The following is a 12351-nucleotide window of genomic DNA, read 5'->3' as shown; positions in this document are numbered from 1 at the left end:
TACAAAGAAGTGATGCAATAAACAATTTATGGGAGTCGGCTATTGGTTGAATTTTCCTTTTGACTGATACATCAGTACTTATTTTCACTCGTGATTAGGCATGTCAACAATTAATCGACTATCGATTAATTGATTGTTAAGAACTTACTCAAAAACATTTCTTTGTTTCGATTTTTTGTCACGTGGAACAAACATCATGTGGTCTCATATTTTTTATTCAGCTATTAGGGAGGTGTTTTACGATTAAAGCATGTTAAAGGTGTTGCGCTCAGCGTAGATGCTCAGCTGGGGGCTGCGGCTGAGTGACAGGTCTCAACGAGTGCTTTTTTTCTTCACCGCTGGACTGACTATGACCCGGTTGCGCTCCCGGCTGACAACTGACTGCATTCACATGATTATTTTTCCCAATAATTAAATTGTATACAGAAAACTGGACACTGTGAGTCTGAACTATGTTTCTGTTCTGTTCTTTTGTTGCAGTAAATCCTCGTTAAAATCTGAGTCTTCACTTTTATGACTATGTCCGCGGAGATTATGAGCCTGCTCCACATGTTGATATTCAGCGTTTTACATTTTGTACGCCTTAATATGATCCAAAGCTATTTAAAACTGTCAGTTATATACATTGTGCCATGAAGGAAAATTCAATTCAGGGGAAAAAATGCATTTGGCATTGTTTTTGACATGGAAAACGTTTACGTTATTTTAATGATTAAACAATAGTTGATTGTTAAATTTTCCAAAGATCAATTATGGAAAATATTTGAAATTTACATCCCTAATCGTGATATAGCTTGTTGTAAGAGACCTTCCAAAAAGTCTGTGGTACTTTTTTTCAGGGACTAAGTAACAGCATTATTTAAAATTTTGCCAGCTAATACATTAGCCACAGCCTAACTTCAGTGACCGGGCCTTAACCAGTAAGGCAGACAGAAAAAGGGAGCGGCTGTTACTCAGTGGGTAGAGTTGGTCTTTTATCAATCGTAAGGTTGGCGGTTCGATCTCAGCTCCTGCAGTCACATGCTGAATTGTCCTTGGGCAAGACACTGAACCCCAAATTGCTCCCTGTTCAGCAATGTGGCAATGTGTATGAATGAGATTAGCTAATACTGATGGTCCTTTACTATAGAACAGCCTCTAACATCAGTGAGTGAATGTTGTGGGAATAGGTGAATGTGAAGAGTTAAGTAAAAGTCTTAGTGAAGGAATAGAAAAGCACTATGTAAGTATATTTACCATTTACCAAAAAAAACAATGAGAGGAAAAAAGAGGATACTGGTTTAAAAATAACACTTAGATTTGGTCTGCAAAATTTGGTGGGGGATAATATTTGAAGAGGACTATTTCAATGAAGTGGCAACCTCTGTTAGTGAAATAAAAAGCCAGTGCTGCAATGCAAACAAACTGCAGTTCCTTGAGTGTCCACTTGAGGGTCCAAAGCCGGGTGCAAAAAAAATCTGTCTATGGCTCTTTATTCCAAATGCAATGTAAAGGGGGTGAATTTTTTTTTATAACCCACCTATATTGATAACTTTAAGGCTAAGACACATTTGCATAACTGTGGGACGTGACAAGTTGATGGACAGATGGGCCTGTTGCAGCTGTTTGCTAAGAGCCTGAATGCATGCTTCAGATTAACCTCTCTGCCTCTGGTTAGATCGATTAATAGCTAAGTGGAGTCAGCATTTTCAATATGGTGACCACAAGATATGGGCTTCATAGCGCCTCATCAGAAACAACTAGGTGACGTCACTGTGACTACATCCATGTTTTAAACAGTCCATGATTTCAATGAATTAGTGGCACTATTGGGTCTCCATGTATGTTGCAGATTCTGTCTTAAGCCTTTGTTTTGACTCTCAAACTTACCTCTGTTTCATTTTGTTGTAGAAACACATACGACTATGGTTTTTGTATGTTAAAAGTATTTACATGATGCTCTCAGTACGAAGGGATGATGAAAAAGAACATTGAAAATACTTTAACATCTTCTGTTAACCACTGTAGTTTGATTTGGCTCTGTGTAATGTTGCCCTCAGGAGATTACAAACATAAGGTTTGTTTTTGCAAGGTTTGCCATTTAAGACATAAAAAAGTATTGGATTCTTATTGATTAGTCCATTGTTCTCTCAATGAAATTTCTGCAATTGTCTGCAAAGTTGCACCTCACTGGTAATATCAGGAAGAGGAGAAACAAATCTAGAGGGAAGAGCTTAGCTGCACGTGTCATTGTCTGACATCCCTCCAGGCCAACCATTAGCAAGCAAGAGGCAATCACCATTTCATCAGCGCTCACCGCACGGCCTCTCCCCCTCTCTCTTTTATTCATGTCCTCTTCCTTTTTTGTTTTGTTTTTCCTCCTCTATTTCTCATTTTCATTCCATTTTCATCACTGTTCTCTCCCTCTCTGAGCTCGTCTCTCCATCCCGTTGACAGTAGCCAGGGATACATCAATTCATCCACCCCTGTATGAGCTGATGAATGTTGATTCGGGTGAAGAATACATCCCCATTGTGTAAGATTTTGTATGTGTATGTGTTTTGTTGCGTGTCTACAACCAGTGTGTGTGTCATTGTGTGTTGATATTTGTTTGAGTGTGTTTGCAGCCACCTTAGGGCAACCCACCTGATGCACCCTGATGGCAGCAGAGGAGAGCGCCTGGCCGCTGTTATGGGATAATGGAGGGTGTATCACTCGTTTCTCTCATTATAGGTCCCTATCTCTGCAGTCTGTCTCTCTCCCAGAAATATACAGCTCTCACCGGCCTCTATCCTCACACACATATACACACCTAGCTGTTTCCTTCCTCTTCCCTCCCTCTCTGAGAGGCTTCACTCACCGCCTTATCGGCCTAAACCAGCTCTGACAGTGCTGGCCCTGCTCACACACACCTTGTCTCGGGGGCACACCACATTATGAAACAATTACTCCCTTAATTGACAGTTAATTAATCTAAAGTCAATTTGACCTTGCCAGTGAAACCTTGAGATTGAGAGCCGTGGTGGCTGTGTCACTGAGGCAAAAGAATTGGGCCAATGGTGGGCTGGAGCGAGCCAGAGAGGGAGGTGAAAGATTTGCATCGTCTTATCTTTACTACACTGCAGAAACCATTAACGGCGTCTTCTTGTATGACGATAAGGACATGTTTCTGTGTATGTGTTGTGGCTTGTTTGTGTGTTCAGTGCAACATCACACTGTATCAGAATTATCAGCTTATTCTGCTGAGTTGATCATTTAGGTGTTAATTACGCTTCTCATTTGAAAACTCTGCAAAGGCGAGGTTTTCACTCTCTTAGGCAAACATCTTGGCTACAGTCTGTGTTTGTGTGTCCAAGTGTCTTCACGGGTGAAGTTGCAATTATGAGAAAGCCGTTGCAGTTTTTTCTTCCAGAGTTTGACTTTATTCACTCGCTGTTGTTTTTTGTCAGGAGTCTGTCTGCAGACTTCTTCATAGTCTGAAGTTTGGTTTATTCTCTGGCACTAAGCTGGTAAAAAAGGCATTACATTTATCCAGGCCCATGGAAATAAAAGCATGATTTATGTTTTTCTCTGTTCAAAAACATATAACTCTCCAATCTTAATACTCAATATTCTTAAGTTGGTGGAAACAAGTTTTCCATGTTTTGTTCAGAGCTACGTTTTTGTTATTGAAGATAAAACCTAGTTCTTAGACTTAGATCTCTGACTTTGAGATATAACTGTGTATCGTCAGTATAACAGTGAATCAAGCATATGCAGAAAAAAAAACAGCAGTGCACTAAAACATTACTTTCCATTTATGTAAATGTATCTAATAGGTTTAGAGGAATGTGTGAGATACTGTAATGACAACAGCTGCTTTATGTACATAGAACGTGCTACCCATTTATCAGGAACACCTGTAATGCAATGAAACCGAATAAAACAGCTCCTGCAATAAATCTAATCTCTGTGAAGCTGACATTTTTCTATTTGTATTCACGTTGCGTTAGGTTTTGATTTCAGTGTGTAGTTGTTTTAAATTTGAATGTTGTTAAGACTGTTGTACTGAACTGCATAATATTAAGATGTTTTCCAAGTTTTCTCTTTCCTTATTTACATACATGAGGGGAATTAATACCCTTTTTAAAAACAGTATATTGCAAACCAACCTCACAACTTATGCAACAAAAAACTACCATAGAGGCGAATCAGTATCAGCAGCGTCAGCAGATATTGAACATGACAAGTTTCATAAAAACTGGATACTTTTTGCAGTAAATACCAGACTGCATTAGATTTCGCAAGTGTAGAGGATAATTTGATAACTCAGCGGATGCCACCTCAATTTACCCTGTACGAATTTTGTAAAGAAGTATGTCTGACTCAATGAATGTAAAGATTAAAAAAAAAAAAAAGAGTCATTTTGGCTTCAGTGTCCAAATGCAGATATTGCAATGGAACAAAGATGTGAAAAGAGATTCAAATTTCATGTGAAATAGTAACATTGGGCAATATAATGAAACAGACTTTTTAAAGATATGTCTCTGAATAGAAATGTTGACAGTGGTAAAAATAAATAAATAAATCTTCTTGATTGATTGATTGATTACTAATGCTGGTAATGCCGGAGGAGTAAAGGCTTGATTTCAATATAAAAACAAAGGACCCGCAGGATTTTGTAATGTACTAAAGGATTCTGATTAGGAGAGTACTATCAGCAAATTACCACTTTATCTGGGTTTTCTGTGCAACAGAATATTCTGACGTGAAATTACTTCATACTAGAGCAACAACCTCTTACAGCCAAAGCAATTACCACATAAGGAAAGAGGGAAGTCATGTGACATAGCTAACAAGCTGAAAGGCCCATGTTAATGGTGGGCGATAGATGGGTCTATACTAAGGATCTGAGTCCTGGATGTTGGATGAGAACACCAAAATACAGAATTAAACTTTCTTGATCAAGCTGGGTGAGTAAAGTCACTTATGTTCACGTATAACTAAACTAATCATATACATACACTACCAGTCAAAAGTTTGGACACACATTCTCATTCAATGGTTTTTATTTATTTTAAGTATTTTCAACATTGTAGTTTAATACTGAAGACATCAAAACTATGAAATACTATAATTTTGCCATAATATGGATTATAATAGAGGTCAAATAGGGCTATCCATTGTGTACTAACCCTACCTCTGAACAAAACAACTGATGGTCTCAAACACATTAAGAAGGCAAGCAATTCTACAAATTAACTCTGGACAAGGCTCATGTTAATGAGAAACCATTCCAGGAGACCACTTCATAAAGCAGACTGAGATAATACCAAGAGTGTGCAAAGCTGTCATTGAGGCAAAAGGGGGCTACTTTACAGAATCTAAAATATAAAACATATTCTGCTTTGTTTAACACTTTTTTTGTGAATTAAATAATTCCATATACGTTTTCTTTAATAGTTTTGATGTCTTCAGTATTAATCTACAGTGTTTCAAATAAATAAAACAAATAAAAAACGTTGAATGAGAAGGTGTTTCCAAACTTTTGACTGGTAGTCTATTTTATCCCAAATACCAATCTTTTAACTCAAAATAACCAAGTCTTTGTTTGGTACCTAACCTAACTGAAAATGTTCCACAATGTCAATCACACTTGCTTGTCTGGTGTGGTGTAGGTATTATGGTGGGTTGCCCTCTATCAGGGCGCTAATTTAGAAAATGTTCCTGTTGGGTCCGATGAGAGGGTTGAAAAAAAGCTATGGGCTCATTTGTAATTGGAGAAGTTGTTGTTGGTTCATTTGTCAGATATTTAATTCATTGGTGTACCACAGACATTTCTGATTACTTATTATATTCTATAGAAAATGTCACAGCTAATTTTCACGTTTTGGTTTATATTTATCACATCAATAATGAGTTTATCGATATTTCCTAACCCTTATAAGTGTAAATAAGAGATAAAAGTTGGTAAATGTAATGTCGTCACATGAAAGTTGAACAAGCTTGTATTAGTCGTTACCCAACACATAAGTATGACACTGTCTTTGTGTTAAACATGAGCTCAGCATGTAATGTAAAGCAGTTGCAGAGATTTCAATGACAAGAGCTATTGTTTATCCTTCTTCACCCAGCTTTACCTCATCACAGCTGTCAAATTAAATGTTCAACATCTTGTCATGCAACCAAACAGCAGCAAACACTCATCAAAACAATATCAGAGCTGACCACAACACAAAGACTCGCGTTTATGTTTAGCCTTTCCTTCACAAATGCCTACACATCTTCTGTATCAAAATCTATAGCTTGCTGGATAAATTTGTCTCCACTTTGTGTTGCTTTGACAAGACAGAGCTCTGGCTTCATGGCCGACTGAATTTGTGTGATTAAAGACGACAAGCAAAACCATCTGCTTGTCACATCCATCTGTCATCGCCCTGCGTTCGCCATCAGCCGCACATCAGTCAAAAACAACAGCAAGTCACGGAGAGAGAAAGACAGAAGAAAGACGAGAGAAGAGGCCTGTACGATACGACGCCTCAGAGAGAGAGAGAGAAAGAGAGGGAGAGGGGGTGTAGAGACCTGGAGGTGCAAGAAGGAGAATCAGAGTGAAAGTAAATGAGAGAGTAAGGGTGAAGAGACAGAGCCAAGGGTGATGGAAAGAGGAGCAAATGCTGCAAGAGAAAGAAAGAGACAGTCGGAGAGTTTCTGCTTGTTTGTGCTGCCCGTCTCTGAGACAACCTGTTGATGTTGCCCTGCTGTGGTCTGTGAAGTGTCCTGCCAGCTCCCACCTGCCAAACACTGAACATCACCTGAACTAGAGTCCCTCTGCTTCCTCAGCTTGTCATTTTCTCTTCTTCAAAACTGTCTTTTTCTTAAAACTACCAAGAGTAAATCTACTGCTCAAATCGATTTTTACAAGAATAAAAAATGGTAACCCTCCACCACAGACATTTACAAAGACTTGGGGAAAAAAAAATTACCTAACCTTTTAGTAAAATGCAACATATCTTTTGGTGCATACTTTTTCTTTTTAATATGGAGTAATTCATTTTTAGATGTGGACTGCATTATTAGTCTTACCATTTTTTTATTATTATTTGTATTTATTTCATTCATTCTAAAAATGTTTTTTTTCAATATTGGATTTTTTGCCAATATGAAGATATTTGACAACTCATTTAGCCGATTACCAATACCGATATTGCAGAGATCATCAATTCTCTTCTGTATTTGAATTAGCGTACAGTATTATTGTGATACTCTTATCACATTTGTTATGTAATATTCATTTCTTGTGCAAAATAAGAAAAATATTTAATATTTAAAACTACATATTTATTTACAACAATTGCTTTCAAACAAAATTCATACATAAAGATACATCCTACATAAAATTTTGATGATGCTCTCCCTGAGACAGTCATAACAATATCCACAACCTGGGCAAATTTGGCCAATTTCACAATTTACATTGAAAGTAAACCTAACCTCTGTTCACAGGGAACATGTGAAAAGTGCAACTGTACAGCAATTAAACCCAAATTAAATAAAAAGGTTTACTCTTTGTAAGCTACATGTAGCTACCTAATTTAGGCACATTTACTGTCAGACTGCTGCTTGAATTCAAATTTAACTTAAAACATGAGCCCAACATGTGTGCAGCAGCCCATTATTTTATCGGTTAATTATATCGTGCATATCGGAGTGTTGGCCGATATCCAATAGTTCATTTTTAAGCCAATATCGGCCGATACCGTGCTGATAATACCCTGCATCCCTACCACTAACCATTGTTTAAACAACATTTATTAATCTTATTTATTTATTTAGTTTCTTTCTTGTATTTGTCTGATAGCTTTAACTGATTTTCACTTTTGCTTTCTACCCTTACTTACTTTATTCATTTTACCTTGTTGTCAGTCAATTTTTGTTGTTTCCTGTCTCTGCTCTTTTGTGAAGTACTGGGCTGCATGCTTGTATGTATGAAAGGTGCTAAATAAATAAAGTTGAGTTGAGTATGGTGAGGGTTGTCAGTTCCATTCTCAACGACTTTAAAAGAGAGAACAAGCAACCATTATGTCAGAACAACCCTGCGTTTTCCCTGCCAAACTCAAATGTTTTGACACAAGATATTGCATACAGGTTTTTTTTAAAAGTATTTGTGTATAATTAAAGCTGGGGTTGGTAGTCAGATTTAGATACACTTTTTGTTAAACTGGTTAAAATGATCTTTATGTCCCGTTGGTAATAAATATATAATCTGTTCTGTTGGGTCCCAACATTTTAAACCAATCAAATCCCGTCCTGCCGTTCTGCCCGCCTCCTGCGCATACATATCCCCAGCGTGCACTCCGATTCCCCGTCTCCTGCCTCTGCTTCCCCTGCCTCTACTGACTGCCCCTCTCGCTCGAATCAGGGCTGTCCCCTCTGACCTGATGAGGTAGTTTGCTCAGGACTGTAGTCCGGATCAGAGTCTACCACAGGGGCTCTGACAAGCAAAAGAATAAATAGCATTTAGTAAGTCCTACAGAAAATGTAGATGTATTGTAGCGTCCGTCCAGACGCTGTAGGGATGATGAGCCGATTCGTGAACACATTGATCTTTAATAACCGGTCACTGTCGGCCGTGATCACGCCAACTAACAAAACAACAATCCATTTTTGAATGAATGAACTTCTCCTCTTGTCTCACCTCTCCCGATGCATTCACTAACTGTCAACACTGTAGGAATTAAGAGCATCTACACTGAACACATTTAACAAACAGTAGAGCTGTTACAGTATTATATGTAATATTACTTTTCTCCTGATATCGTGTCACCGGTACAACTGGATAATGCTAGCATGACAGTTGTGAGTACTAACAAAAGCCATGTTTGTTTGTCTTTTTAACTTTCACTATGATAATGTTTTGGTGAGGACCGGTTTTGAATCAGTCACCATCATATGGTCATGAATCAGCGGCGCTCGTGCATGTGAGCGGGGGCGTCATTTTGGAAGAGCTCCGAGGGGAAGGGGGGAGGGGTTAGACGGAGTCCTGAAGACATGCTAACTTCAAATTCATGCTAGTTTTCCGAGACTACCAACCCCAGCTTTAAACCTCTTCTAAGGGATGTGTTTGTGGTACTTAAACCTGCTTTATCATGACACCACCAACCTCCAGTATAATAAAGTCTAAGTTCAATATTTTCCATGCCAGTCGAGCATAGTCTGTCTTCCCCGTAAGAGCCTGAGTGAGTTTGTCAGGAATATAAGGCGGTATAATGCTGTGGGCATGTCTAGTCTTCAAAGATACAAAGACTACATACTATTTAGTAAGCAAGAAAGATTTAGTATGTCCAAATACATTATGTACAGAGAAGACCAGCCAGTATTCTTTTTTGACTATTCAAGTACACAGTCCTCTGCACAGCCAAAGAAATGCCAAATCAATTGGCACACAATAAGTGTTTTTGACAAGCTGAGAAAAAGGCACTTTTTTAATCTCAGAGGCAACCACTTTACTCAACAATATTAACATTTTGCATAACTAGCTGCTAGAAATGTATGAACGGGTTATCAAAATTCAAGGCACAATCTTGTGAATAAGTGAATAAGTAAAACGTCCCAACAGGATTAGGTTGTGGATGTTGGGATAAAATACAAACCAAAGCCAGCAACATCGCAATGAACATGGGCACTGTGTTTAATTCTTGGTCAATCCCACATATGCAATGAAAAACTGTCTTTTTAGATTCTGATGTAATCAAGAAGACTGTTATTGACATAATCCACCAAAGAGTAGTGGCTGAAAGTGTTGTGTCAAATAAACAAATAGTTTTTTTAAAAAAGCCTAAATTGCTGAGTCACTCTTTAAATGTAAAACAAAAAGCTTTAGCTACCGCACCAGCGATGAAATGACTGCATTTCTCAGCAAGCTCAGTCAAGTCTGGATGGATGCAAAATCAACAAAGGAAGTGTTTTTGGGGCACAAAACATCTTGTTAGATTAGTGTACTTCCACTCACTCTTCACACCTTTTCATTATGACTTCTCTGTATCAGTAATAAAACATTTCCTTACGGTTGTTTTCTCTCTTTTCCCCTTAACTATGTCCTCTCATCCTCAGATAAAAACACAGTCAGCAAAGGGGCCTGTGGGAGTTTGTGGGAAAACCAGCTCAATCTTTCATCTTCCCATCCTGGCCCTTTTTTCTCCCCTCTTTCCTCTCTCACTCCCCCGCCTCCTCTGGAGTTTCTGTCTCCTTTTCTGCTCCTCCTCCACCCTTTCTCTCTCTCCTCAAGCCACTTTCTCTCCATCTTTTGCTGTCTCCCTCCCACCAACTATCTCCAGGATTATCGATTTAGCGTAGGCTGTGATTGAGTCTCACTGGGTGTAATGCAGGCCCTAAGGTGTCTTCTGAATGGAGAGCATCATGAGTTATGGACTAACTATAGTCACTCTTCCACAACACCTGAATCACGGGCAGACACGGCATCTGCACACACCCACACACAAAACGCACGCACACACAAACAAACAACACATACGCACACAAATGGAGAAACTGCTGTCCCCAATGCAAACCAGCCCTTGCGTGTAAAAAATGGACACATGATCGATCATATTTAGTTTCATCAACACATACACACACGAGCACTGACATAATTAAATTTCATTTTTTGAGATGTAACTTGAGGGAATGCTTTAGCTCATTTGCATGCAGATAGAGCAAACAGCTTGACCTCTGACATTTTTGTGTTCATTTTCATTAAAATAAATCTGCATCGCACATAATGTCAAACAAAACATACTTTGAAAGTCACAAATCTGCTCAGAGCACCAATGGATCCACAAGAAACAGAACCTCAATGGTGCCAGTGATGGAAAAATGAAGCATTACTCACCATTATAATAGGAATAGACTGGATGTGTAGAGGCCGAACCATGATGAGGTGGTATCCTTGAAGTTATTGGTGCACTTCATCGCAGGTCTGGATTCTCTTCAGGTTCAGCAGCAGATAACAGGCCTTTCCAGTGTGAGCAATATCTGGTCCATGTTCTGTCAATATAATCGACAAAGTAAAAAATACAGTACATTTTTTAATCACATGTATTGAACTCTTTTTGATTAAAAAAATATATGAAGTAAAGGTTCCCTTTGTCTAAGCACAAAGCCTTTAGTTTGTCTTTTACTCATATTAATAGACAAGCACTTTATGATTGAGGAAGAGAAGAATGGCTGGCAGACAGCTACAGAATTTATGATGACTCAGTGACTCCTCATCAATGTATTTTAAGCTCATGTATGCAAATGTGCTCTCATTTTGTTTTTTATTAATTTATGCTTTTATTGTTGCCATTGTTATGCAAAAAATTCCTACAGAAGACAATAAAGTAACCCAAATGTTAACTTACAGTCCTGCGTGTATATTTACTTGAGAACTTTCTTGCAGTACAAGTACTTGTGCTTCAAGTTCCTTTTGACAGTACAGTCAAACTGTACTTCTGCATTTGGTTTCATTATTGTGCCTTTACTCTACTTTAGCAAAACCTGAAGACATAATGTGTGATGCATTCATGTAGGCCTATATTTTGAGGACATTCACAATAGACACCGAGTCAGTGACACGCAGAAAATAACCTGAAACAAACAACATCAACACTAGGCGTGTGTATATCATCCTTACTTGCACGTATTGGCTCATATTTACCTTTGAGCGCAGTTGATTATCCCAGCTGGCGCAGTTAGTGGCTCGGCTTGTCCCAACACAACACAACAAGCTATGGGGCTTAAACACTCACGCTCAGCAGTGACCGATATACATCTTTTGTACCTTTTATTTTCCACACTTTTTGCTCACTCACACCACTTTAAGGAGCTTCCGGTTACGTTCCATTACGTTGGGTTTTTTGGGGGGGGGGGGGGGGGGGGTTAAACATTTTATAATGATACATTTACAAACACTACAGACATGTGCTCAAACAATTACTTATACCAAAATAAAAAAAGCTAATACGTCAATCTTCACCAAGAAACTCATTAAGAAGGTCTACTGTTTTGTTACTTTTTTGTGCTATCAATCAATGTAAGAGTTCTTAAGTATAGTTTTAGTTCCTGTAAAAATAAAAAAACAGGGAAGTAGGGGATGCAGTTTTTCATTTAAAATTTGTGAATTTGAAATTTACCATACTGTACCAATACATTTACGATTAATTCTATGTCATTTTCAATATGTTTGAAATACATTATGACAGTCTTAAAATCAATTGTAAGATTATATGTAATTTTGCTCAACAAATATCCCGTCATTTGGGATGTTACATTACGTACATTAGGTTACTTTATCTTAAGTTAGCAATACCTCAATATCCATGTGCAATATTGTAAATTTTTCCATAATATATTTTC

General features: G+C 38.1%; 1 protein-coding gene across 2 annotated transcripts in view; it reads right to left on the bottom strand.

Annotated features, from left to right (window-relative positions):
* Positions 1-11813, bottom strand: part of LOC117829752 (neurexophilin-4) — a 165675-nt gene extending 153862 nt beyond the window's left edge. For both annotated transcript variants that reach the window (XM_034707599.1, XM_034707525.1), the window contains exons 1-2: positions 11654-11813; positions 10847-11001 (exon numbers count right to left, since the gene is read on the bottom strand). Coding sequence is in view for 1 of the 2 variants with exons in the window: in XM_034707525.1 (XP_034563416.1) it covers positions 10847-10888 (42 nt within the window). In the remaining variant the exon portion in view is untranslated. The remainder of the gene's footprint in view (positions 1-10846; positions 11002-11653) is intronic.
* Between the last annotated feature and the right edge of the window lie 538 nt (positions 11814-12351).

The sequence above is a fragment of the Notolabrus celidotus genome, chromosome 1 (genome assembly GCF_009762535.1).
Source record: "Notolabrus celidotus isolate fNotCel1 chromosome 1, fNotCel1.pri, whole genome shotgun sequence".
Taxonomy (NCBI): domain Eukaryota; kingdom Metazoa; phylum Chordata; class Actinopteri; order Labriformes; family Labridae; genus Notolabrus; species Notolabrus celidotus.
The sequence above is the reverse complement of the archived record's forward strand: the minus strand, read 5'-3'. Positions and strand labels throughout refer to the sequence as shown.